A 25394-nucleotide genomic window follows, 5' to 3' on the forward strand; every position below is an offset into this window, starting at 1 on the left:
GAGCATTGGTACCTGTTGAGAAAGTGGTACACTAATATGAGAAAAAGGTCATTATATACCTAGGGGAAGCCTGAGGTAGATTGTATTCTATAGAATACCAAGTGGCAAACAGGATGGGAAAAAAAATTGTCATAAACCTCATTTCACCCCTAGCTTGGTGCACCTGGCTGACTTACGAGTATTTCCCTAGCTGGTCTTCAGGGGCGTCCCTTGAAGCTTTTACTCCTTCACCAGCACATCCAGGTGTCCAGCTCTCGGGTAACTCTGCCCGAGAGCTCTGCTGATGCCCTTGCCATGTGCCTTACAACACACACACCCACGCACGGGCTGCACAAGGAGCTGTGGGTTCTTCATTCCTTAGCGCTCTGCAGTCCAGCAAAGCGCTGCAGCAACTCATGGAGTCAAACCAGACTTAGAAAGGGAATGTGCTGAGGGATAGACTCTGTAATTTGAAACTCCCTTTGCGTTATTTTCCCTCTCCAATGCCGCGTGCAGCACCCCCAAAGTGCGAGGACCCACGCTGCCTGCGCTCCCCGCCCACAGCCGGGCGGAGGAAGGGCCGCGGCCTCAGCGCTTCCGCCCGCCTCAGGGGCGGAGCCGGCTCCGTCCGCCCGCCCTGCCGGCCCCCGACATGGCGGAGTATTCCTGCGTCAAGTCCACCAAGCTCGTCCTCAAAGGCTCCAAAGAGAAGAGGTGAGGAGCGGGCTGCGCGCCGCGCCGCCCCTGCTCTGTGTTGCGGCAGCCGCTGTGCTGCGAACCGCGGTGGGGCTGCTGTGTGTGGCCGGGCGGGGTGAGGCCGGGCAGGGCAGGGCAGGGCAGGGTCGGGCCGTCCCTCCGGCCGGAGCCACCCATCCCCGCGCTCGCCGGCCGGCCGGGCAGGGTCGGGCGGGCAGCCCCTGGCTCGGGCGGGGGACACTGACCGCTGCCGCACGGCCTGGGCGGGAGGCGGGCGAGAGGGACAGAGGGCGCGGGGTGAGGGCCGGGGTCGGCGGCTCCTGCTCACTTCTTACCGTGTCCCCTTGCAGCAAGAAAAAGCACAAGGAGAAGAAAAGGAAAAGGGAAGAGGAGGCGGCAGAGCAGCTCGATATTGTCGGTGAGCTGCTTTCCAGGAGTTACGTGGCGGTGTGGGAGCTGTAGGGGATGTTGCAGAAGCTGAAGAGGTCGTTATAGGACTTCGTAAAGCAAGTGTAATCCCTGTAGAGTGTATGACTGTTTCTCACAACATGTCATTGGTATACTGGGGTCTTCCTAAATTCCAAAGGGACCTTGTGACACCGGAGGGATTGATTCAGTTTATTAACAACAATAAAATTTTTTTAAGTGTTATTATTTTGATCAGGTAGGAAATAATTGTAAGGCAGTATACAAGAAGAAAATTTTAGTGTTGAAAAAATGTAAAAGTCATAATTTGAAGTTGTGCACATGGGAAGGGCTACCTTTAAATTTGGTGGAATTCTGTAGGACTCAAATTTTCAAACACAGATTGGTTTGAACAACTGAGGTCTAAGGATTACAGCCCTCATATATAGTAATTTTACAGCAAGATGAAATAGGGTCTCTGTTTCTCTTGTGCTGGAGAATCTAATAATTGGATATGACCCCAAAACTGATCCAAAGGGAAAAAATACTTTTCTGTGCTGCATCAGCTGAAAGAATCAACTTGTTCTACAGACTAACGAAGAAGTGATAAAGCACAGGAGCTTGTAACTAGGGATGACAGCAGGTAGAAGAGCAGGACTTCCTAAAGCAGCAGCAGTCACACCATTACATTGGCTGTGGACTATAATATAAAATAATGTACAAAGATTGTGAAATAATAATAGCAATTTAATCTTTAGGATTTAAAATTTCAGAGAAGACACAGAAATATCTCTTCAGCTACTGTAATCAGAGGTTGTGATTACTCTGTTGATAAACTGACATGGTTTTGTGTTACAGGAAACTGGTGGGCTGTCAGTAATTTTGGTGAAATTACAGGAACTATAGCTATAGAAATGGATAAAGGAGCTTACATCCATGCCCTCGACAATGGCTTGTTTACACTTGGAGCACCACATAAAGGTTTGTTCCAGGAAATGTGAAAATAAGCAGTTTTAATAAAGAAATGCATAAAAGCATAGAACTAGCATCACTTCAAGGCAAGCAGTGTTACAGCCAAAACCAGTTATAATGCAGTCATTTTAGCTGAAGCACGTAGATGACTTGAACCTAATGACTACCAATCGGTTTCACCCATCTAGTTTCATGGTGGCTTATGTGTGCAATAAATTGAACTGCATTGGAGATGATTACCTGTTAAAGGCCATACCACTTGCTGGATAAAAAGCAGTATAATTTTTATTAAATCCTATAAAATGTTTATGGTGTCACTTGAAGAGTGAAACTCAAGGTAGATGAGTTTTAATGCTTATTGCTACATCTTTGTCTTAATATACTTGTTTTGTCACTGCACAAGAGGACTACTAATGTGCTGGCATAATTACCTTGTTCTTTGAATTTGAGAGCCATGACTCCAACACGGATTGTTTCTCCCAGGGTTCTCCCTGACAGTGTGTGTGTTTCATCTCCAGGGTGACATCAAAGCAACAATGGCCATATTCTCTCATTTTGATTTTGAGGGATGGAGAAGCCAGTAGCTTTTAGGATACTGAATTACCATAGCTGAACCATAATGCATTTGGGTTTGGAAAAAGTAATATTACAAGGAGGTTAAGATTTTCAAAACCACCAGGAGAATTACAAAACATTCTCAACTATAAGTTTCTTTACATAAGGATCATCTTTATTTTGTGTCTTGTTTTAATCACTTTAAATACATGAACATAAATGAGCACCTGCATTGCTTTTTTAAAATTGAATGCTCAAAAAGGAATTTTTAAAGACATAAATGCATTCCGTAGTATTTAGCAATGGTCAATGTTTAATTCTTTTAGATACTACAGTATTAATAGGCTAAAATATTTTACATTTATGCTTAATACTTAACTAATGGAAAATGCATTCCTCAGATGATGAAGGCCCCAGTCCTCCTGAACAGTTTACAGCAGTGAAGTTGTCTGATACAAGGTAATTAATGTTTCAAGTTTTGATACTTGTTATCTTTGGATTTTGTGCGAGCAGTGTTTTAATACTCTTTAGAAATACATTGTCTACTAATGAATGTGCTTGTGACATATTGGATATTGTCAATTGTGTGAATTAAAAGCATTCTTTATTGTTTTCCTTTATTTTCTCATTGAGGATTGCTCTCAAGTCTGGTTACGGCAAATATCTTGGTATAAATTCAGACGGACTTGTTGTTGGACGTTCCGATGCAATAGGATCAAGAGAGCAATGGGAACCTGTCTTTCAAGATGTAAGCTGTTTGGAATAGTTTCTTTGATGTTGGTAGTGTTTGGCTGAATTCTGAGTTAGTCTTTGTTGATATTTTTGTCTATAAAGTAAAAGCCTTTTGCAATCGCTTTCATATTGTAACTTAGGTTTTTCCAATGCAATGCACTTACTGTAATTGAAAGTTTTAAAAATATTTCAGTAGCTTCAATCACTGCATTTTGGCAGCCATAAGCATCTTAAAAATGAAGAAGCCAGCAAGTCTGCTGGCTAGCTATTTAAATATCCATACATGAAAGAATTAAACACATTTACAGAGACTTCTGGTGTATAGTAGAGAATGAATGTTATTAATCAAGGATTATATGCAACCTCATTATACTTACAATGTGTGATATTATTATTTCTGTAGAGGAAAATGGCATTACTAGCCGCAAACAGCCGTTTTATTAGATGCAATGAAGAGGGGGACATAGAAGCCAAAAGCAAAACTGCAGGGGAAGAAGAAATGATAAAGGTAATCTATAACTTCTACAATTAATACAGGTTTGGCAGAAATAGTCAAACAAGCAGGTGTCTGTGTGCTATGATTTCTTGTTAATACAGTTATAATTGCTTTCTATAAGCAGTCAAGTGATCTGTCCATAAGAAAGGTAAATGAGTTTCAGGGCTGCATAAATTCTCAGTACTTTCTGTAGAGATAGGACTGTATTTTACCCTTCAGGAGGACAAAAGAGTTTGTATGATCTTCCAGGTAGTTACAAACAGCTTGGTACAGAAGAGAGGAATTATGACCAAATCAGGGGCAGAGGAGAGTTTACCAGAATGATGCATGTCACTCTTGAGCCGCTAGCAGAGAAAGGACCCAGGTTCTCAGTGTGGCAAGAAAAGAGAGCTTTATTATTTTGATTCCAACTTATATAGACTTTTCAGAGGTCACCCAGATTGGTCAGTCAGAAACCTCCCCCTAGGCCCGACTGGCCAGGCCTGAACTGTCCAAATCTCAAGACACTGTTTTAATAACATCCAAACTTTATCTTTGTTTATGAAACACAGGAGAAAGTTCTCATGGGAAAGACCTGTGCTAGCCACAGATGCAGAAGGGGAGATCTCTTAAGAGAATCCAAAAAGACTATCTTGACTTTATCTGAACATGGAAAATACATGTGTCTATCCAAATAGAGATAGTTGTCTAACTAATAATATTTTAAAGTCAATCTCTGAATTGTCCCTGCCAAAATTAAGAACTGGAATAGTGCTCCTTTGAGATGAAAGCAATAATGTGTTACTGTAGTATCAAGGATTACACTTAACATTTCCCACATTTTGGGCAGCTCTTACTTTTACTGCAGTTTTCTCTGGTTACCCATTGATTTGAAAGTTGTGAACTTGAGAAGTCACTGTGACTCTCATTCTGTTATGAAGGAAATGTAGTCATCTTTAACCTGTAACCTAATGGTTTTTAAAATATAGTTTTCTATTATGTTTTGGTTGGTTTTTCTTTTTTTCTTCAATTATTAGATTCGTACTTGTGCTGAAAGAGAAGCTAAGAAGAAAGATGAAGTTCCACACGAAGACAAAGGAAACGTTAAACAGTGTGAAATCAATTATGTGTACGTAGTTTAAAGCTGGTAACAGGCTCAAGTACCTTTTTTCACTACTAATTGGGGCCATTTTTGGTGGAAGGACCAAACTCCCATCCAGCCTTTCACTCACTTTTCCTCAGCAAGACAAGAGAAGAAAACAGGGATGAGAAAGCTTATGGGTTGAGATGAAGGAGAGATTTTGTGCCAGATACTGTCCCAGGGTTAACTGTGAAAAATTAATTAAATTTATTGCCTCTTAAATGGAGTTGGGTACTAAGATACAAAAATTAGAAACACCACCTTTCTTTCTCCCATCCCCCAAGCTCAGCTTCACTCCAGGCTCCTCCACCCACTCCTCCAAGCAGGATGGGCAATGAGTCAATACACAATGGTTTCTTTTAGCCACTCCTTTCCCACTTTTCCCCTGCTCGGATATTGTCTTATTCATGGGCGGGATATCTGCTGCAGTGCCTGAAGCATCTCCTCCCTCTCCTTCTCTGTGCTTGATGTTCACACTGCCATTTTGCACTTTTAGGGTTTTTTTCCTCTCTCCCTGTGGCATTTTGCCCTGTCTTAAATATGTTTACATAGAGCTACCACCAGCTTTGCTGATGGATTTGGTTCTGTCTTGTAGGGGATGTGTTGAGACCCAGCTCTGTCCAGCCCAGAGAAAACCCCTGCAGCTTCCCTACTGTCAGCACCTCGCAACTACATCCAATACATTTTTGCTACCTGATTTCTTATGCTAGTAGTTGAAGAAGGGGGTCTTTAGAATTTGTAACCACTTCATGCTAGTGACATAGGGGCTCATTCTTACTTAGACTGCCAAAAAAACTGAATAACTTTAACCTACCAAAGTGTTAGTGCAACCTTAGTACTGGGGTGGTTCGCTGGATTTTATTAGGCCAATTATCTGCTGCTTTAATAGAAGCTAAGATTCTTATCACAGCTGTTGTATTGAAAAACAAAATTTTAAAGAGATTTCAGCTCTTTACTTTTTTTCCTTCCCCCTTACAGGAAGAAGTTCCAAAGTTTTCAAGACAAAAAGCTTAAAATAAGCAAAGAAGATACAAAAGCCCTTAGAAAAGCCAGGAAAGAAGGCACTTTTCATGAAATGCTACTTGACAGGTACTTCAGAGTACAAGAAATAATGTATTGATTAAAAAACTACTGGTAAATGGGATTACAGTAAACCTGGGGTGCAAAAGAGCGCTAGATTTCAGGGGGATAGGTTACTGGGTATTTTTGCTTTGGTGTTGTGCCTGAGTACTTAGGGTTGCCACCTTTTGTTTGCATGTTTGAATTTGCCTGTAGTTCTTTCGGAAGTCTTTAACTAAGTTGGTCAGTTTGTTAATGCAGAGTTGTTGAGGGATTAATCTTTTTAATTACAAAAATTAAGCTAATTTTTAACATTTTTCAGTTCTATGGCACGAGAACATTTTGGAAAGGCAGAAGTTGCATTTTGAAGAGAAAAAATGTTTATTAAGGACGGTCTTCACGTTATCTAGCAGGAATATTTTTTTCCCCTGAGCTGAGAGTAAAGAAACCATCTTGAATTTTTAAAGCCTTTTATATCAGTATATAGTATAAATATTTGCATTAATTCAGTGGGTGGAATGCAGAAGACTATTTCTGATAATTGCAAGTGATGTGAGAACCCTCCTGGGCTCTCACAGGTGGTCAGCTTCAGATCACACTGAATCTGAATTCTGTTCCTCAGTGGAGACAAAATGCAATCATGATGATATGAAGGGAAAGACAAGGTTAACTTTAGACTTTGCAGTTTATCTCCTTAGGAAAACAAAGTTAATTAAATCCAAAGTGTTGTTAGGCTTTTATATGTGCTTTGAAGTAAAGTTTAAGAAAAATTGTTTTCAATGTATTCGTAACACTTCGAGGCAGATAAAACACACAAGTGTAATTGTATTTGGTCTTAATCTAAATCTTGTTTCATTCATTCTTTCCATGCAGGAGAGCTAAAGTGAAAGCAGATAGATACTGCAAGTGATATCCAGCTGGTCCATTTTCTTCTGCATCTGTGATGGCATGGTCAAATTGAAAATGAGTAAAATATTTTATAATTGTTTTTTATTTAAGGTGTTTTTTAAGTATCTTCAGGATTATATTAAAATTTTCTCACATATTAATAATCCAGTTATAAAATCTTATTAACTGTATCATTTGTGAATATTTGGCTTGTATCAAGAAAATAGCTCCAAGAAAAATTAAAGGTATATCAATTCACAATGGTAAAATATTTGCCATATAACTTAAGCCCTGGAAGACAGACCTACATTGATTTAGTCCAGGGAGATAGCCCCCTAGCTTTTAGGTGCCTTTAGGACAAAGTCTAGAAATAAATAGTTGATTGTTGGCAAATGTTCCTGGCCAGAGTCTGAGGAATTCTTGGAAAAAAATACAACATAGCTGTGAGGTGTGCTATCAAGGAGAGGTAGAAAAAAAGTTTTAATCTTTCTCCAGAGCTCCTTAGTTTGGTCTAGGACTGGGGATTAGGGCTTATTAACTAGTTGTTGTTGTAGGTACCATGCTACATGTCACTCCCTAGAAATGTAAGTGACTGATGTACAACCAATGCAACATCACAGACCTGGAAGTGGCCTGCTGCCAAAACTGCTCCCAGAAACACTGAGAAAGAGACAGCACTGCAAGGAACAGGCTGCGGGCCAGAGTAACTATTTATTGGAAGTTCATTGCAGGCTTCATTGATCCACAATCACTGTGAATCTTAAATACATCTGGAGTGTATGCTGATTGTTGAAGTAGATTGATATTACAGCATCTACTTTTCTTTAAAGAATATATTGTTTGACTAAGAACTTGTCTGATAGAGCTCACCAAAATGATTACTCAAACATGAGTGCATCTGGAAGCAGAAATCTGCTATTCTGTGGTGGGAAGGGTGCTGAAAGGACTGCTCAGCAACAGAATAAGCACCTGAGAATACCCCTGAAAGGGAATTTTCCATGTCATGTTAGTGTAAAAAGGAGACTACAGTGTGTTGCAAGTAGCTATAAGTGATAGTAAGGGAAAAATGGAACTGAGAGGCATGTTTGTCACAGAGCCATGAGCAAGTGAAGTAAAAAGCAATGGCAGAACAAATGCAATGAGACTCTCCCAAGTAGGAGAGGAAGTACTAAAATTGGCAAGGGACTAGCAGCCTTGGAGAGAATGAGGGTATTGTAGTAGCAGTGAGGTTCCCCTGTATGTTGGGACTAATGATACACTAGAACCTTGCGAAAATGTGTCTTCTGAGATAGCACAGGAGCTTTTTTCTTCTGATTTAGATTTTTGAAAATTGACAGAAGAAACGTAGACACTGAAGTGGAGGGCCTAAGGTACTGGTGTCAACCTTAAAGACAAAGCATTCTGAGAGGAACACAGCAGAATGGCATTAGTCAGAGAAGGTCACTGGTGCTGGGAGATAACTATTTCTTACACTGAGAATTTCTTTACCAGTGAAAGAACTAAATGAGATGCATAAAGAGGCTTAGAAAAAGTATGCTGTGTAATGTGACAATGGCATTGTTTTGTCTTCAGGACATTTGGAATAAGTTTTTAATTTTCCAAAGTAATTGTTTATTTTTTTCCTGTTAAAAATGTACAAAAGGTGGTAAAGCATCTAGACAAAGATAGTAAAGTCCCTAGAAGTTGTCTGCCCCAGATACAAAAGATGAGCAAAAGGAGTTGCAGATGTTCAGAAAATAACAGGACTAACTTAAGCAGACTCTCTCATACCATAGCCCATAATAAGATATTCAGATATCTGGAAGTAAACACAGGATTATTGTCTTACATGTATTTGTTTTCAACTGAAAGTATTTTTCAGACCATATAGAAACTGCCTGACTTCCTGTTTTTAAAGAACACCCCCTTGAAAATCTCAAGGTTTATCCTGTTACATTGTCATTTTCCTCAGTTTCTAAATCTACAGATTGGTTCTGTTTCTTCTTTCACCAGTGGTTTTCTGCCGTGGTCTCTAAAGCTCCATGCAATTCCCAGCTTCTGCTCTGAGCTGGCTCCTTCCTACACAGTTGCATGGCCTCCTCCCATGGCTTTCCCACATTACAGTACATTTTTTATCCTTTCCTGTTTCTTAATTTCTGCAGTTCCGTGCAGCTTTCCAATCAACCTTCTGCCAAGGACTTCCCTTCTTTTCCTGCCACCCCCGCTTTGTTTTGCAAGAGAGTAAAGTGCACAGGCAGTTAAGTCACGATGTTAAAGACTGCCATCACTTCTCTTCTGTGTGCCTAAAAACATGTGACATGTCTTAGGGACTGCATAGAGCACATGAGACAAGCTGAAACACAGGCCTCCTGGAAGGTTTTGAGTACTTTTTCATGGTGCTTCCACCAGCTGTTACTGACGTACACACTCATGAAACATTCATTTGCTCATACTAAAACGATAATGCTCATACTAAAATGACAGTATGCACCTAATTTGGCTGCTGGTTTTTACTTCGTATTACAACAGCCTGGTCTAGTGGAAGGTGGTCCTGCCCATAGCAGGGGGCTTGGAACTAGATGATCATTAAGGTGCCTTCCAAATCATCAAACGATTCTACGATTCTATGAAACAGATACCATTTAAATAATAATTAGAAGGCAGGATGCTATAGACGGATGCATCTCACGCCCTGCGTTTCTCATTAGTCTGTCTCCTGCTCTCGTAAGCCGCAAGATGGAGAAAAATCCTTCCTCAGGAACGCGCCTGCTCCGCATCTTTCATTACTATGCAGCCTACCTAAAATCTCCCCAGGACACAAAGCAATTAAAAATCCCAGTACTGCCGAAGTGAAAACTGGTGCCACGGGTTTTCGCTGAGCGTTGCCACAGACAGGCGATTTGATTTGAGCCTCCCCCGTACGGAACTTCCCTTGGCGGAAGCGCGACCGAAAGCGAATGGCTGCGCTCTCTCCGCAGCCCGGCGGCGGCGGGGCGGTGCCAGCGGGCCGTAGGCAGGCGGGCCGCGCTGCCGCTGTCGCTCCCGCCCCCGGCGGGCGGGGCGCTGTCCTGTGTGCGGCGCTCCGGGAAGCGCGGCGCCGAGCGGAGCCGGGCAGGACCATGGCGGGCTGGGGCCGAGCGCTGCTGGCGCTGCTCGTGCTGGCGCAGCCCGCCTGGGCGCCGGACCCGGTGAGCCGGGCGGGGGGCGAGCGGGGCCGGCGGGAGCGATCGCCCCGGGGCTGGCGGGGGGGATGCGGCCGCCGCCGCCCTGCTCGGTGCGGGAGGCCGGGCGAGCCTGGGAACCCACGCGTGGGGATGCGCGGCAGCGCCTCGCTGCCCCCTCGGGCTGCCTGCCTCGGACGGGGCTCCCGTGGCGAGCGGGAGGGGCTGTGCCACGGGGGTGTTTTACAAGTCCTTGCTCGCTCCTGCGCTCGGTTTCGTGTTTGTCTGTAATGTCAGTGCTGCCCTGTCACAGCACAGCAGCGAGTTCCAGAAGGAGAGTTAAGAGGGGCTCGCTGAAAGTGCGCACGGCTCTGAATCTGCTGAGTGTGTTGGCTGTCATTCACCCGAGAGAAGGAGCGTACAGCAAGTGGGCTTGGCGTGCCGTTTCTTGCTCTTTTCGCTGTTTGGGTTTTTTTAAGTGAATAAGTGAAATATTTAACTTTCGGTGGAATTGGGAAGTTGGAAGGGCGCGGTAGTCATTTGGAGCAGGCTGGCTTCCATCTCCTGGGCATTAAACAGCTGCTCTTGCTTCCTGGTGTATCTTTTATTCCTGAAGCAGCGAAGCACTCTTTCATGTCTTCAGTTCCTGAATCACCTCATCCTCTGTGAAGAGGACAGGTTTTAAATATTTCTGGATTTCAAAATATTTTTTGCAATCTATATTTAAATATTTCGAGAACATATTACTTCCTTTAGTGTTTGCTCTAAGTCTTTTTCTAGAAAATTCTATTGATTTCAGGAAAGTTAGCATGGGTTTTGTGAAAGGGGAGAGCCGCAGGAAAAGACTGGGGGCATCTGGATGGCCCATGTTCCCTTAGTGTCTTTTCTGCACAGAACTGGGCTCTCCTCTCTCCTCTCTCTTCTCTTCTTCCAGTCCCATCCTACCACCAATACTATATGCTCTCTCCAGCTTAAAACACCTTCAAAATTTTAGCCAAAAGTATCCTGGAGTGTGGAGTCGTAGGAGAAAGTACCGGCTGTCAGCAAAGTAGCAGCATTAGAGCTTTCCATCTTTCCCTATACCATGTTCTGTTTCTACTTCACTGTGTTATCTTCCTTTTAGTGTTTTGATCCTGTGCTGCCACATTTTTCTTTTTGTGTCATTATGTATGTACAGATTTGCAAGTCAGCAGTAGATAAGATAATCAAGACATGCAACCTATTTTAAAAAGCAAAAAACAGGAGCGTTAAATCACCATTCAAGGATAGCTGTATTCCTTTTAGGAGGGTTCAATGCATGTTTGAAAAGCACATTTATAGTGGTAACCTGCTGTTTGGGTCCAGCCTCCAATGGCTTTTTCTAGGGGACCACCTCTGGCTCATTGGAAACTGAATGTGATTCTGTCGTGCTGGATGGATGTTCCTGCTTTTCTTGGACAGCATTTATTGTTCAAGTATCAAGCCTCTGCAGAGAGGAGAACCTTGCTGACCACAGTAGTAACTTAATAGCTATTTATTTCACTGTGCTTATAAAAAGTTCTTTACGGTTTTTCTGCTGCTGCAAGAAAATTCTTTAGGTGTATTTTTTTGTCTCTTTTTTTATAACCTTCTCAGAAAGCTTTGCAGTTAGTCTTTAGCTGGTTGCAAAAGATTACCGTTTTTTTGTTGCTTGTTAGAACTTTGTGTAAAAAAAAAAAAAAAAAAAAAAAAGCAAAACTGAAAAGCCCACTTCTAGTTTTCTGGCTGTCTTGGCATCTTTTTGAACTGCTGCCTATGTGCCAGGGTAAGCCATACAGGGAGCTGCTGAGGTCACTTGGTTTGTTCTCACTGGAGAAGAGAATGAGGGGAGACCTCATTGCTACAGCTCCTCACAAGGGGAAGTGCAGGGCAGGCACTGATCTGTTCTTTTTGCTGATCAATAGGACCTGAGGGAATGGCCTGAAGCTGTATCAGGGGAGGTTTAAACTGGATATTAGGGAAAGGTTTTTCACCCAGAGGGTGGCTGGGCACTGCCTGTCAGAGATCAAGATGCATTTGGACAATGCTCTCAGGCACATGATGTGACTCTCAGACTTGTCCTGTGCAGGGCAAGGACTTGAACTTGATGATCCCTGCGGGTCCCCTCCAACTCAGGATATTCTGTGATTCAATGATACAATAGTTAACCTAAAGAAACAGTTAGTAATCTCTCATTTCTTCAGATAATCAATGCTAGGAGTTTTGAAAGATGTACAGGTTATTTTAGGAATTGCTGACTTCTTTACCTTGCTTTATACATAGACAGGTGAGAAATCTAAAAATGCCACAAGCAAGGAAGGAACGTGTTCTCTGTTCTCACTCTCTTTAACTATTGCTTTCCTCACCTCTTCTGTGGTTTAGGTTGCAATACGCTGGGAAGATAAAAATAGCTGCAGATACAGGATTAAAGTTTAGCACCTTTAGCTTAAAATCCTTTAAAATCAGTTTTGCACAGGTGCCGCTGTATCCTCTGTGAGCATGGGCTATACTGACAGAGCAACTGAATTCTCATCCACTTTGGATAACTTTTTTGTTACAGGCTTTATCTGTCAAGAAACATATTTTGAGAGAGGTATTTCCTGAAGGTCCAAATCTATGCATCCATTGCAGTAGGATGTATATATAATGTCGCTTTTTCCTGATGAATTTTATTATTGCAGGATGGAAGATTTCACAAGACCGTTGCGTCAATAGTGTTAAGCATTTGTCTGGCTTTGCACAAAACCTCTGACTTTTGTTGCCTAATTAGTCATCTGATATCCCTCCTACCCTCCTTGTTTTGATACTTCCCCATTTTGAAAATTAAATGGCCTTTTGTGTTTGACCTTTGTTCCAGCTGTGCAAAGGCTGTAACTGCACTGCAGTGAAATCTAGGAAGCACATAGCTGCTGGTCCTGTACCTTCATTTCATGTGTTGGAAAACCAAAATTCATCTCATGCTTTTTTCCAGCAACTGGAAACAACACAAAGAGATAACATTATAACACACAGAAATTAATCCCAATTTAGAATTGCTGTTTCCAGTTGTAACAAATTATGCTACTGTTTAAAGTCCCTAGCATTGTGTAAGATGTTTTTTCTACATTAATTCATTAAAAACAGATAATGAGATTAGCCTAAAGAGAGCGCTGAGTTGAGTTACCTTCTTTGTCCCAGTTACGTAGGTGCTGGAGATGTTGTCACAGTTCCATGGAACCAGAGTGCCTTATAAGGACACGCTAGTAATCTAATTAATGCAGTCTAATAAATATTGGAAATTGAGGGTGGGGAGGAAAGGAAGTGGTGGAAGGATCACTCCCTATTTTTGTTTCTGTTCTGTCTCCCAAACATTTGGGCTTTGGGAACTTTTCTACAGGCTCCCATAGCAGCACATGTACCTTTCCATTTTCCTAGAGAGATACATTATGTTATAAGGAACTTATTGAACTTCTCACATAATGTAGGGATCAAATCTGGCCTGCTCTCAACTGGTTTGAAGCACAAGTGCGGGTGGCTAGTAGGCATCTGCTTGTATGTCACTGGGTAAAATATAGAATTACAATTGTGGCATGTTTATGCATTTATATGCATGCTTTATGCAATTGATGAATAACACCCTTGCATTAACTTCGAGTGCACCTAAAATAGTTCTCAAATGTTCATTTGTAGCTAGCCATGCTCACAGGAATGAAGACATACTTTGTAGTTACATCCCTGAATTGCGCCCCAATGATGTTTAGCACCACTTCAGCAGCACTTTTCCACACTGAATCCAAGGTCATGCCATATGGCTCATTCCACTGGCTGAGGGATTTGCCCAAAGTTCCTTATGCTTTCCCTGCCCCTTCTGCACAGCACAGTTTCATACTAGACATAATTAGGAATGACGCTATAAAATGGGATTATGGATTGGACAAACCGAACAGACTGGTCCATACTGAGATCTGAGGTTCCTGAACTTGTATGAAGAATATGCTTTTGAAGTGCTCTTCATTAAACCACACAGACTAAAAATGGGTTGGTATATATGTCATACACTTGTGCTTGCCCTGGACCACATAAGACAAGTTGTCTGAAGGTCTGTCAGACAGCATGGGGAAGTTGCTGCTGGTCCCTCCTCTTTTGTTTTCCTCTGCATGCTTTCTGAAGTCCCAAGACTTTGAATTAACTGATTATTCCTAAAGGTTTAATAAAAAACTAAGTCCTCTAGAATAAGAATGTTTTAACAAAGAACCTAAACAGTAATGTTTCACTGTTTTTACAGTATGGAGAAAAATGCAGGAGTAAGACGTACCCTCCTTCAGGACCAACGTAAGTAATCTAATTCAACTTGTCTAGCAAATTATAGAGAAGTTGTGATTTGCAAGTCTAAACAGGGTTTTTTCTTGAAACTCATAGCCTGTTGCAGGTCTACAAAACGCTAGTTGCAGGTGGGAAGCACCTATTTTGTCAAATGCTTTTTCGGAGCCTTTTTTAACTTTGATCTCTGCTGGTTTATTTTTCAGGTTCAAAGGGAATGTACCTACATATATCATAAATCTTGATTTACCTCCCAGCAAAAGGTGGGACGACTTGATGCGTGACAAAAAGACAGAGGTAGGAAATGCAGAGCTTGCTCTGTAGCTTAGCAGATATAAAACTAGCACACAGTCTTTTATTTTGAGATAAGTTTTAAGATGAATCCATGTGCTAAAACTATCTGAAAGGGATAATATTTCCAGTTGACTTTTCTAGTATGATTCTAGTCTAAAATAATTGCTTGAGTAAATTTTTTTTCTGTTTAACACTTCAGCTAGCAACATCAACTGTAGAGGTATTGGTTTTTGGGATACAGAGGTGTAAAAAACAGTGTGCCACAAACAAGTGTATGCCGTTCCATTTATCAAATCTCCTTAGTCGTGAAGTGGTGCAGAATGAAGAGGGAGGAATACACCAAAGGAACAGCTTTGGTAAACTCAAGAGAAACTGAGGCAGCACCCTTCTCTGTACCTCCCTTCTTCTCTCAAAATACTGCATGAGATGATGAAATGGCAAGGGGGGAATTAGGAACTTTTCTGCCCTTTTCAGGAATGCTTTTTGTGGCACTGATGTTTACATAGCACAGATAATTCTTTGAAACATTTGAGCCTATTGCAAACGACTTAAAACAGCTGTTCTGAAGATTGCTGAAAATTCAGTTTAGTAATTTTTAATTTCTCAAACAAGGCCAGGGCTTTTTGCTATATCCCTGATGACTTCGGCCTTTCCACTCTGAAAGCCAGACAAGTTCTACTTACATGCTAGTGTTTATTTTAAAAGTCTCATTTAAGCCAGTGGGCGTTTCATCTTAAATTCTGAAGGGTTTTATCTCTTGTGTACTTTGGATTTAGAACACATGGAGTGGAGCTCTTATTTGTGGTCATTCACATGTCACAAGTGGAAAGCATGTGCTTTAATAAGAAATTTATCAAGTATTTTTGTGTTCAGTAACCTCAGTGCTTAAGCGAAGAGCTTGTAATTAACATATTGAAAGACAGAAAAGTGCAGAGTATTAAAATGTGATCAAAGGAGCAGAAGATGAGGATGACTTTCCTGTAATTTGTTATTTATGGTAGAGGGATGTGTCAGAACTAATCTAGAAAGTTACTTGAACAAAGCTTGAAGAGTTATTCTACTGGGGAATTGGGGGTGTTTTTCTCACCAAGAACATGACATTTAGCACTTCATTTAAATATGTATTTTTCTCAACAATGTGTTTTGTTGAAAAGTCTGTCAAGGAGTTCGTTTGTATTCTAGCAATTCTTATGCTTAAGATCTTCTATTCAATAAAAGCCCTTGTTCTTTTTAGCTGAAGACTGTGGTCCAGAATATTAAAGATATAGCAAATACCTTCTTCCCCAGTGGCAAAGTTGTTGACATAGTGGATAACAAAATAGTAAGTATTTTCAGCTTAATTATTTTATTACTGTATGCTCTGACTCCAGAGTTAGAATGCTTCTAAATCTGTCAAATAAGACCTTTCAAAGTTCTTAATTTACAAGTTCTTAATTCCACTTCCAGAACAGAACAAAAATGCTATTTTAAAGAGTCACTCTGAAATTTTGCCATCATATCTACTCTGAATGACTCTGAAAACATCAAACAAAAAATGCATGTGTCTCATCCTCCTAGTTTTTTCCTGAGATCATTCCAAATTTGGATTAGTAACGGCAGACAAATATGCTACTGACTTAGTTGCTGTAGTGAAACAGTTGACTGAAATTCTTTTTGCCATGTTCCACTTCTTTTAAACAGTGGAGTAAAATCTGGTTTTGAAAACTACAATAAATGTCTGATTACAGGGACGACTTTGACCAGGCCTCACCTTAAAAATTGATTCTGATTAAAGTAAGCTTTGGCATGGAACAGGGGAAAGCAGTGTAGGGTTAGAGACAGCAAAAGGTCAGATCTCTCCCCCAGCTTTAGTTACAGCATATTCCTCTGTGCCTGAGTGGGGTCGACATAAAGGCAGCTTTTACAGGTTGTCATTGCAATGTGTGAAAGTTAGGGATGCCCATAAACACTGACATCAAGCTGAGCTTTTAATATATACAAGTCCTACTTCACTCTGTTTTCTATTGCTGCTAAGAGATACTGTACTGGTGTCCATTGCTCACATCAGTGTTTTGATAAGTAAGTTTTTACTTTCCTTAAGTATGCACTTGTCTTCCAAGGACTCTGCAAACATCCTCAAGTTCTATGGACTGCAGAGTAATTAAACACTCAATAGTTGTGAGAAAAGTGTAAGTGTTGGGCAGACATTTGTTATAAGTAACAAAATAGTGTTAATTTAAACATATATCATACCAAACGTTTCCTTTCAGGCTCATCTGACTGCCACACTGCCTTATCCTTTTAATGAAGAACTCCAAGGGATTGCAAATTCATCTGGGATTCCTTTGGGTAACAGTTTCCAACACTTATATTAACATAGTGGAAAGCTAGGAATAAAGACACATTGAAAATTAGTATATTTACCAATCTGCAGTTAGTTTTAGTCATCTGTGACTTTAAAAAATCATTAATTAAATAGTTGAGGCAATAAATTACATCTCATGATAAACAAAAACTGTTTTAGAGGAGAATTGAATGAATCACATAAGCCTTTTTTTCAGGCTGGACTTCTCTATAGAGTTGCAAGTTCTCATTCCTGGGTTTTGGGAACTGGAGTAAGTCTCAGCTCCTGTGCACCAATATTTGAGGGAATCCCATATTCTTGTTGGTTTACACTCAGCTGTGTGTCTGCTGTTGACATATAAAGAAGGCAAGGTTCAGTTTCCTGCTGTGCTTTCTTTCCCTTGTGATCCTTGCCATGTCCTTCTGCCTTCCCTCTGTACCTCCTGCAGAGAATGCCATTCCAGGTGAGGAGTAGGCCCCAAATTCTTCCAGAATTGAGACAGAGAGAAGGACCATTGCCTGTTGGCCCTGCTTCCCTCATAAGGGAGCAGTACACCTGCTGCTGGGCAGCAGCTCTTATGTGGCAGTAGTGGTACATATAATGACTTTCTTCTTTAAAGTGAATTTATAGCTTGTTTTGAAGTTTCCAGAGGACGAAGCAGCAATGACTGTCAGCTTTGTACATGGTAAGGCAGAAGGTCAAGGGATTCTGATCCTTCTGTTTGCCTTTCAGGAAGCTCTTGATGTTGGACCAGTCATTTTAAAGATCGAAGGAGATTTAAATAGAAATTTTTAATGGAAATATTACAGAATACTGAACTTTGCATATGCTTTTTTATAACCTTTTTTTTTTTCTGTTCGTGGCAAAAGTTTCAAACCATTGAACCTTGTTTCTTTTCTTTTCTAGGGGAAATTGTTATTTTTAACATCTTTTACGAAATTTTTACTGTATGTACATCTATAGTGGCAGAAGATAAAACAGGTAATGCAACCCAAAATACTGTTGACAGTTTTCTTTTATGTAGAAGAGGGTGCACCTCAATTATACAAATACAGTCCTCCTCAACTGCAGGCAAGAACGTCTACTACAGAGACTAAAGGCAATGCTAATAAAAATAAGAGTTCACAAGTCTCTTAGGTTAAAAAAAAAGGACAAAAATACTTTCAAAGATGGTTTGGGTTTGGTTTTATTGGATAGTGAGTTTTTTGTGGTTGGTTGGTTGTTTTTGGTTTTTTTTTTTAATAGGTGCTCTTTGTTTTTACAGGGGAAACTTCAGTTAAACACCTGAAACTTTCTCAGTGCCATGCAGGACTTTGCATCTAGTTTCTATATACTGCATGTATATGGTGGTAGAGGAAATGGACAGTCTCTTCTAAAAAAAGAGGCTTTTTCATTCTCCTCCTTAGTTCTGCAGCCCTTGTTTGCACCTGTTCCAAGTCAGGAAGTTTCTAAGGGATTCTCAGAGGGCTTACAAATGTCTCACTTTTAGAGGAAGCTCCAGGTGTTGCAATTGCATTATGATAATGTGAAAAGATTTGAGGCTGAGATGGACAGGAGTTTGCAAGATTGCTTGATTTCAATTATGGCAAAACACTTCTCTGACTAAAAAAACCCTATCGTTATATTGTGGTTATGAAAAGGGCAAGTGCAGAATGCTATTTTCCTTGTTCACTTTGCCAGGTATTTGCCTGCTTACTAATTTCTTGGGTTTCTGAAATTTGTATATTTCTTTAGAAAACTGTATTTGTTTATTTATTTATTTATTTATTTATTTATTTATTGTTGTATAGGGAAACTGTACCATGCCAGAAACTTGGATTTTGGACTCTTTCTAGGGTAAGTACTTAAACTTTTGACTTTTTTGCTTAAAACCCAAACTAGAAGTGAGCTGAACTTGAAATACCTACACGCATTCTTTGAGTCTAACTGATGAACTGGAAGTTGGTAAGATTGTCACAACTAATTCTGCACTGTGTATTGTTAAAAAAGGCTAAAATTAAAAGGATTGTTCTGCTGATCTTACGTGAAACTGCCCCAAGTGAAACTCCCCCAACGCAAGAACAGTTGTGTTTTGTGTTACTTACTTTTTTTCTCAGCTCCAGTTCAAACTCTCCCAACCCAAAGGATGGCCCATGTAACCTGATTTCTGAGACACAGTGTATCTTGTTCTTTACATGGTGGGATGAAGCATCAGTTTTAATGTATGCAGTGAATTGGGGATTGGTTTTTTTAAGGGTTTTTTTTTTTCCTCCACCTCTGCCCCCAGTTATTGTACTGTGCTCTACTGGCTCTATTCATCATTTCCATACAAATTCTGTAGTTTGTTGCCCAGTACTCATTAGTTCTCCTTTCATAGCCCATGATCAGGTAGTTCAGCATTTGTTTTTGTTACCCCAGTATATTTTGTGACATCACTCATACAGATGATTCTCAATGCACTACTGGAATTTAAATGTTCATCTTTATTAAAATTCTTACCTGCCTATCAAAAACTCACGTGTTGTCAACTGTAACTCCACCTGTCCCTTGGTTTGGTTTGTGTTGGACTTCTCTCACTTGTCAGAAATACTGTGAACATGCTTCCTGAAAATAAGGGAAACTTTCAAAGCTGCTCACAGAGTCAGGATTATTTCCAGAGAATTTAACGGTCTGCTAAGTGCTCTTTATCACCCTCTTGCATACAAACTGGTCTGGCTTATTTTACAAACTGGAATTGGTACTTCTCTTCATGTGGAGCAAATCCAGTAGTATGTGATTTCTGCCTTTGAAAAATAAGAATTTGAGGTTTGGAGTCACAGGCAGTACTTGTAGCTCCATTTGCTAGCAGGTAGAGAACAAAGTTATGTGTTCAAAACAAACCAGCTGTCATGGTGGTGCTGTTCAACCCTGAGCAATATATATGCTCTAGGTTCAAACAAAACTTTGTTCTTTTCACTGCCTCCCTGTCCATATAGACTTCTTGGTTGTTCCTTGCTGGTGCTGCTCAGTTAACTATGGAGCAGTGAATGTTGGCTGACATGAGTAAGATCAGAGGGCAGACATCACACACAGGATGTCTGCATGCTGTGAAGGAAAGCCTCAAAAACTACTGAGAGGGGGAAGTTTCAAATGCTGTACTGTCTCCTGCAGGTGGGATGTTAAAAATAATTCCTGGACGTTAACTCGGGAACTGAAGCCTTTAGTGGTAGTCTTGGACTTTCAGAGAAACAACAAAACAGTGTTCAAGTCCACAAATTTTGCAGGATACATAGGCATGGTGTCTGGAGTCAAACCAGTAAGTATGGGATGGGGGCCTTGTCTATTTGTTACAAATTCTTCATACTTTCTGTTAAGATTTAAAGTTTTCTGCTCTCATGCTCTGCCTTGGGATGTTTTTTCATAAATGGTCTCTTAACTGTTCTGGTGCACAGCATAGCTACTTGAAGACAGATAAAAGAAAACAATGCTACACCCTTCCTTGTGAAAGGAGATTGCCTAAATGAAATGTGTCTGTTTGGACAATTCTTAAAAACAGCATTGAATTTTGAATATGAACGGGAGTGTATACAAAGTGCTGAAGTGGTTAGAGTTTCCTGCTGGCTAATAGCTATTGCTGTGATCTCAGAAGTCAAACAGCACACTTGTGCTATTTAATTCTTTCTCCAATCCTTCTTGGAAAAGGCAGTCCTACATTTTAAGATACCTGGGAGGTGGGGAGGTTTGTTTAATAGGCACCTGAAATCTGGGGTTTATATACATCTTAAAAACCAGCAGTGCAGAACTATATCAGGGTTTCCAGTTTACAACAACTTCTCCTTTTCTACATGCTCTTTCTATCTTTTTCTTTAGGTAGTCTTTCTTCTTGTACAGCATTTCTGGCATAAATACCTGAATTATATTCATTTATTTTTGTCCTCTGTTCAAGTAAATTGGGAAGATTCCATTCTGAAAATGATTCAGTGTAGCTGAATTCAGTTTTTGTCTGAAACATTCTTTGGAGAAGACTGAGATTTGAGTTTCAATTCTGTGTTCCAAGTAGCATGGACTGCACTGTGTGCAGCTGCATGCCTATGTGAATAGCAGTAACATATCAGGGTGTACTTGGCACTGAGACTTAAAAATCTGCCTTAACAAGAATAGTACTCAGAGGTCTGAGAGGGTGACATACAGCAGGGAAAGGAAAACTGCTAATTCAGTGATGCAGCACAGACCAAGAGGAGGAAATGGCCACAGGCTTGACTTGCTTAACATAAAAGCATGCCTTGCTGATTGCTCGGCCAAGTCAGAAAACTCATTTCTACTCCTTCAAGCTGTGATAAATTAGATTCTTCTCAACATGAGCTTGATCTTGCAGTTGTTACTCAAAGGAGAGGAGTCTTAACAAGTAAGAAGCTCAGTTGACATCTGAATTGCAATGCTGCCTCTTGTTTATTGCTGGTCCTTGTGTGCTGGCAATGGCTGAAGGTTGGCTTGTTTAATGCCTTTCAGAACTTGTTCACTCTGACAATGAATGAGCGTTTCAGTCTTGATGGTGGCTATGTGGGTGAGTAATGCTCATTTCTTTCATTATTTCTGCACAAGTTTTCCAGACCTTGGGCATACCAGTTACCTTAATAAACAGGCACACAAATGGTGAAAAGATTGCAGATGAGTAAGATAAAACACAGCTCATTTTAAAACCATCTGTGAAAGTTAGAGTAGCATGAGTGAACCATCTGGGAACAGATTATTGTAACCAGTGATGTTTTGCAGGAATCTTCGAATGGTTTCTTGGTAGAAGAGATGGTATGTGGATGGGCTTTCTTACAAGAACAGTTTTAGAGAATGCTACAAGGTATTCCCTCTCCCTTTAAATATTATGCTCCTTTAATCTGCTTTGCTTTCAACTAGCATGAATACTGTGGATGTATGCTTAATATTCAGTTATATAAATAACTTCCTAGTGGCCTTAACATTAAATAGTTCCAGCTTTGCCAGTACTGTGGAGCAGGAGGCAAGGCATCACACATGATCCCTCAAATCTTTTTCTCAGATTGCTTTTTGCCCCATGAGCCTGTTGATATCTAAATGCATAACAGCATTCTGCATCAAAGCACATCCAACAGATACTAGTATATCATAGGAAATAAACAGAAACAAAGCTAAATGCACTAAATAATTCAGTGGAATATGACAGAGTATGTCATCATTTTATTCATGTTCTAAGTGTAGAACTGCAAAGAGCACCTCTAAACAATCATATATTAAGTACAAAATGAGAAGAGAAGCTTTGCTTAAATGTGTTAGCTTATTGTGATCCTGTCTTCTCATGTGCATGAAAGGGGAAAAAAGGCAAATTTTTCATGGGTTTGTGAAATTTGCTCTTCAGTGCTTGAACCATTTATAGCACTTAATAATCCAAACTACTTTACCCACAGTTACCAGGATGCAAAAGACAGACTGGCAAAAACAAGACTGCTGGCTCCAGCTTATTTTATTCTGGGTGGAAAAAATTCTGGAGAAGGGTGTGTGATAACTCGATCCAGGACAGCTGCTCTGGATATCTGGGAGTGAGTATGCTTGACCTGACACCTGACTCAGTCTTCCAGAAGAGGACAGGTTCCACCGATAATTGTGTCCTCTGTTTCTTGGGATTTCTATTGTACAAGAGCTCACTTCTCTACCATCACTGAAATATACCCCAGCAAGCCAAAAACAAATAATCCATCTGTATCTAGTATATACTATATACATGTAGTTACCATATACTTAGAAAAGCAAAACACAAACTTAGACCTCTTTTCCAGCCTTGATATCAAGAAGGGCACATGGTACGTGTTAGAAACAAACTACGATCGCTGGAAGCCTCCACTGGTACTGGATAATCGTAGAGGACCTGCAATGAAATGCCTGAACCAGACAACACAAGAGGTAAACATCCTCCAAATGCCTCATATCCTGCTGGTTTGAAACTCCCAGGTTGCAGTACTGACCTGACACAGCCAGGAGCATGCGGGTTATTTTCAAACACAGCTGTAATGACAGAAGTGGCTGATGATTTTGTGATAACTTGTCTCTGCTTCTGGGTTATAAGGCTGGCTCTTTACATAGCAGGGGGTTGTGGTTTTTTGTTTATTTGTTGGTTTGTTTGGGGTTTTTTGGGGGATTGTTTTGGTTTTTTGTTTGGGTTGTGATGTTGGAGGTTTTAGGGAGGATTGGGGTTTGGGGATTCCTTTTGGTTTGGTTTGTTGGGTTTTTTGTTTGTTTGCTTTGTTTTGGGCTTTCTTTTCATCTAGGTGGGTTTCCTGAAAGTGTTTTCAGCAGCTGCATATGCAGGAGGATACACCTAGAGATACTTTGAGAAAGACTTGCGATATTTCCAGGGCAGTTATCCAGCAGTGAAATTCAGACACACACTCTCAGGCAGCAAACACACTTAAGTGTGCCATGCTCTACTAAGATCTGGTCTGCTCAAATTTTTGCAGCCCAGAGTCTTCTGACATCAAGATGTATGGGTATCATATGCTCTTAAAGCTGTATCTTGTTATTTAGTTGAGCTGTAAAAAAGTTAGTTCTCAGCATTTACATTAACAGGTTAATGTCCCTTAACATCAGTGTATTACTTTCTTTCAGAATCTCTCTCTACCAGCAATTTATGATGTTCTCTCCACAAAACCTGTCCTCAATAAGGTAATGTTTCTATTTTTGCAGGAAGTTTAGAGTGGGGGGCATACCAGTAGCTATTGTACATCTCAGGAGGAGGCCACAGTGTTACATTCAAGGGTTTTTTATGAAAACATTAATGTAATAACAAATTTCATATTACTTTGTAGAAACAAAATGTAATTGCTGGAATAGCTATTTTCCAAAGGCCCTACAGCTTTAAAACTGAGTAGCCTGAGCCCTTTCCTCATAACTGACCCTGGTCTGAGGCAGCAGCTGCTCTACAGACATCTTGAGGACCTTTCTAACCAGAATTAACCATGATCTATGCCTTTGTAATTCACATAAAACAAGTTAATAAACCTCATTATTCAGGCATACTACAGGCTCATTATTTTTGCAACAGAAGATGGTTTAGTCTGAGCTTGAAGTTTTTGCGTTCAGAGGAAAAAAACGGAAAGAGTGAGAAGATTTTTTGAATTATAAATTTTAGTTCCTGTGTTAAGTGGAGGCAGTATTGACTGAGGACACAGACAATTCAAACTTGGCATGGTGTTGACTAAAGAATGTAAATGCTCATTTTAGTAGAACTGTTCTGCTGTATCAGAGAGATTTTTCCACTAATTCCTGTAACGTGACTTTCTTTCTTTTTTCTTCTTCCCTCATGCCTGCTAGCTGACTGTGTGCACAACGCTGATGGAGGTGTATAATGGTCACACAGAGACTTACCTGCGGGAATGCCCAGATCCCTGTAGTCCTTGGTAGCCCTGTACCTCTCCTGTGCTGGAAGCTGCTTGTCCAAATTGGCAGTCCTCCATATAAAATGCTTCTGGAAAGAGATTGTTCAGTCTAACTCCTTTCTTCAGAAATCTAATGGCTATATAGAAATGGCAAAGCACTTCTAACAATGAAGGACCCAATCTCACAGCAGACTTTCTTGCTTTGAAACCAGCAGTTGTGACACGAAATGTATCCTCATGACTGTCTGGTGTGATTTCAGCCATTTCTGCCAAATGAGTTCAGCAGTTAGTTCTAGATCTCTTCAGTCTTGGCAATATTCTTGGTTTGTTGTTGGTTGTGGGTTTGTTAATTTTTGGGTTTTGGTTTGGTTTATTTAGATTAAAATCCTTTTAAAGCACACAAGTTATAATGGCACCTACCAGGCAGCAAAAATAACTGGTTGTAAGAAGACCGTCTGGGACAATACAATTCTGTTATTCTTTCATGAGCACTTAAGATTAATTGCTATTGTTCTGGTATAATATGAGAATATGTCTGATATGCCCTTTTATAAAATAACCTACCAAGTGTCATATTTAGTCACAGAAACAAGGTCTTTGGGAAATACCTAAAACAAGATCTGAGCCAAGAATGTGCTCCCACTGATGTATAGCTCTTTTGCTGAAGCTCTTTCTGGCCTGTTAACAAATGTGGTTTTTCAATACAACTTTTTCTGTTGTCTCAAAAAAAATTACATACTTACACAATAAAGAAAAACTACTATCTGTGACCAAAGTACACATGTACTGATTCCATACTTCAGTCTAAGACATCATGCATGTTATATATTACATGGTATAAACTGCTTTCACTCCCAATTACACTGATTTTAACAGTGTCTGAAAAACTGATTTCTTCTGATTTCTTAAATTGATAGTTAAAGCTATTACCATAATAGGGTAATTGGGTTGTTTTGGGGGGATTTTTTTTTGGTTGGTTGGTTGGTTGGTTGATTTTTTTGAAAGTGGGGAAAGGAAGTCAAGTCAGATTACACCATTGGCTGAAATTCAAGTTAAGAAAGAAAGGTCCTTTAGAGAG

General features: G+C 40.4%; 2 protein-coding genes across 3 annotated transcripts; both read left to right on the forward strand.

Moving 5' to 3' along the window:
* Window positions 1-534: 534 nt before the first annotated feature.
* Window positions 535-7163, forward strand: FRG1 (FSHD region gene 1). 2 transcript variants are annotated; one of them, XM_085058825.1, is made up of 9 exons: window positions 535-693; window positions 1026-1093; window positions 1939-2061; window positions 3009-3066; window positions 3241-3355; window positions 3743-3847; window positions 4852-4943; window positions 5934-6044; window positions 6888-7163. In XM_085058825.1, the coding sequence occupies exons 1-9, from the start codon at window positions 632-634 to the stop codon at window positions 6922-6924; spliced, it is 771 nt and encodes a 256-aa protein (XP_084914951.1). In that variant the 5' UTR covers window positions 535-631; the 3' UTR covers window positions 6925-7163. The 2 variants fall into 2 exon arrangements, with proteins under 2 accessions (XP_084914951.1, XP_084914953.1); XM_085058827.1 differs by lacking the exon at window positions 3743-3847.
* A 2747-nt stretch (window positions 7164-9910) lies between these two features.
* On the forward strand, window positions 9911-25091 carry ASAH1 (N-acylsphingosine amidohydrolase 1). The gene is made up of 14 exons (XM_085058824.1): window positions 9911-10069; window positions 14304-14350; window positions 14545-14635; window positions 15867-15953; window positions 16882-16960; window positions 17862-17936; window positions 18746-18791; window positions 20085-20229; window positions 21423-21477; window positions 21687-21768; window positions 22352-22483; window positions 22721-22844; window positions 23547-23603; window positions 24252-25091. The coding sequence occupies exons 1-14, from the start codon at window positions 10001-10003 to the stop codon at window positions 24339-24341; spliced, it is 1179 nt and encodes a 392-aa protein (XP_084914950.1). The 5' UTR covers window positions 9911-10000; the 3' UTR covers window positions 24342-25091.
* The last annotated feature ends 303 nt before the right edge of the window (window positions 25092-25394 follow it).

This window comes from Lichenostomus cassidix, chromosome 4 (genome assembly GCF_008360975.1).
Source record: "Lichenostomus cassidix isolate B80296 chromosome 4, HeHo_3.0, whole genome shotgun sequence".
NCBI lineage: Eukaryota > Metazoa > Chordata > Aves > Passeriformes > Meliphagidae > Lichenostomus > Lichenostomus cassidix.

What these genes read in the sequence shown, in the direction of transcription:
- FRG1 (XM_085058825.1), top strand. Translation starts at nt 632, where the DNA reads ATGGCGGAGTATTCCTGCGTCAAGTCCACCAAGCTCGTCCTCAAAGGC. An exon ending in AGAGCAGCTCGATATTGTCG is followed by an intron (nt 1,094 to 1,938) that starts GTGAGCTGCTTT and finishes TTTGTGTTACAG; the next exon opens with GAAACTGGTGGGCTGTCAGT. An exon ending in CAGTGTGAAATCAATTATGT is followed by an intron (nt 4,944 to 5,933) that starts GTACGTAGTTTA and finishes TCCCCCTTACAG; the next exon opens with GAAGAAGTTCCAAAGTTTTC.
- ASAH1 (XM_085058824.1), top strand. Translation starts at nt 10,001, where the DNA reads ATGGCGGGCTGGGGCCGAGCGCTGCTGGCGCTGCTCGTGCTGGCGCAG. An exon ending in CCGCCTGGGCGCCGGACCCG is followed by an intron (nt 10,070 to 14,303) that starts GTGAGCCGGGCG and finishes CTGTTTTTACAG; the next exon opens with TATGGAGAAAAATGCAGGAG. An exon ending in TACCCTCCTTCAGGACCAAC is followed by an intron (nt 14,351 to 14,544) that starts GTAAGTAATCTA and finishes TTTATTTTTCAG; the next exon opens with GTTCAAAGGGAATGTACCTA.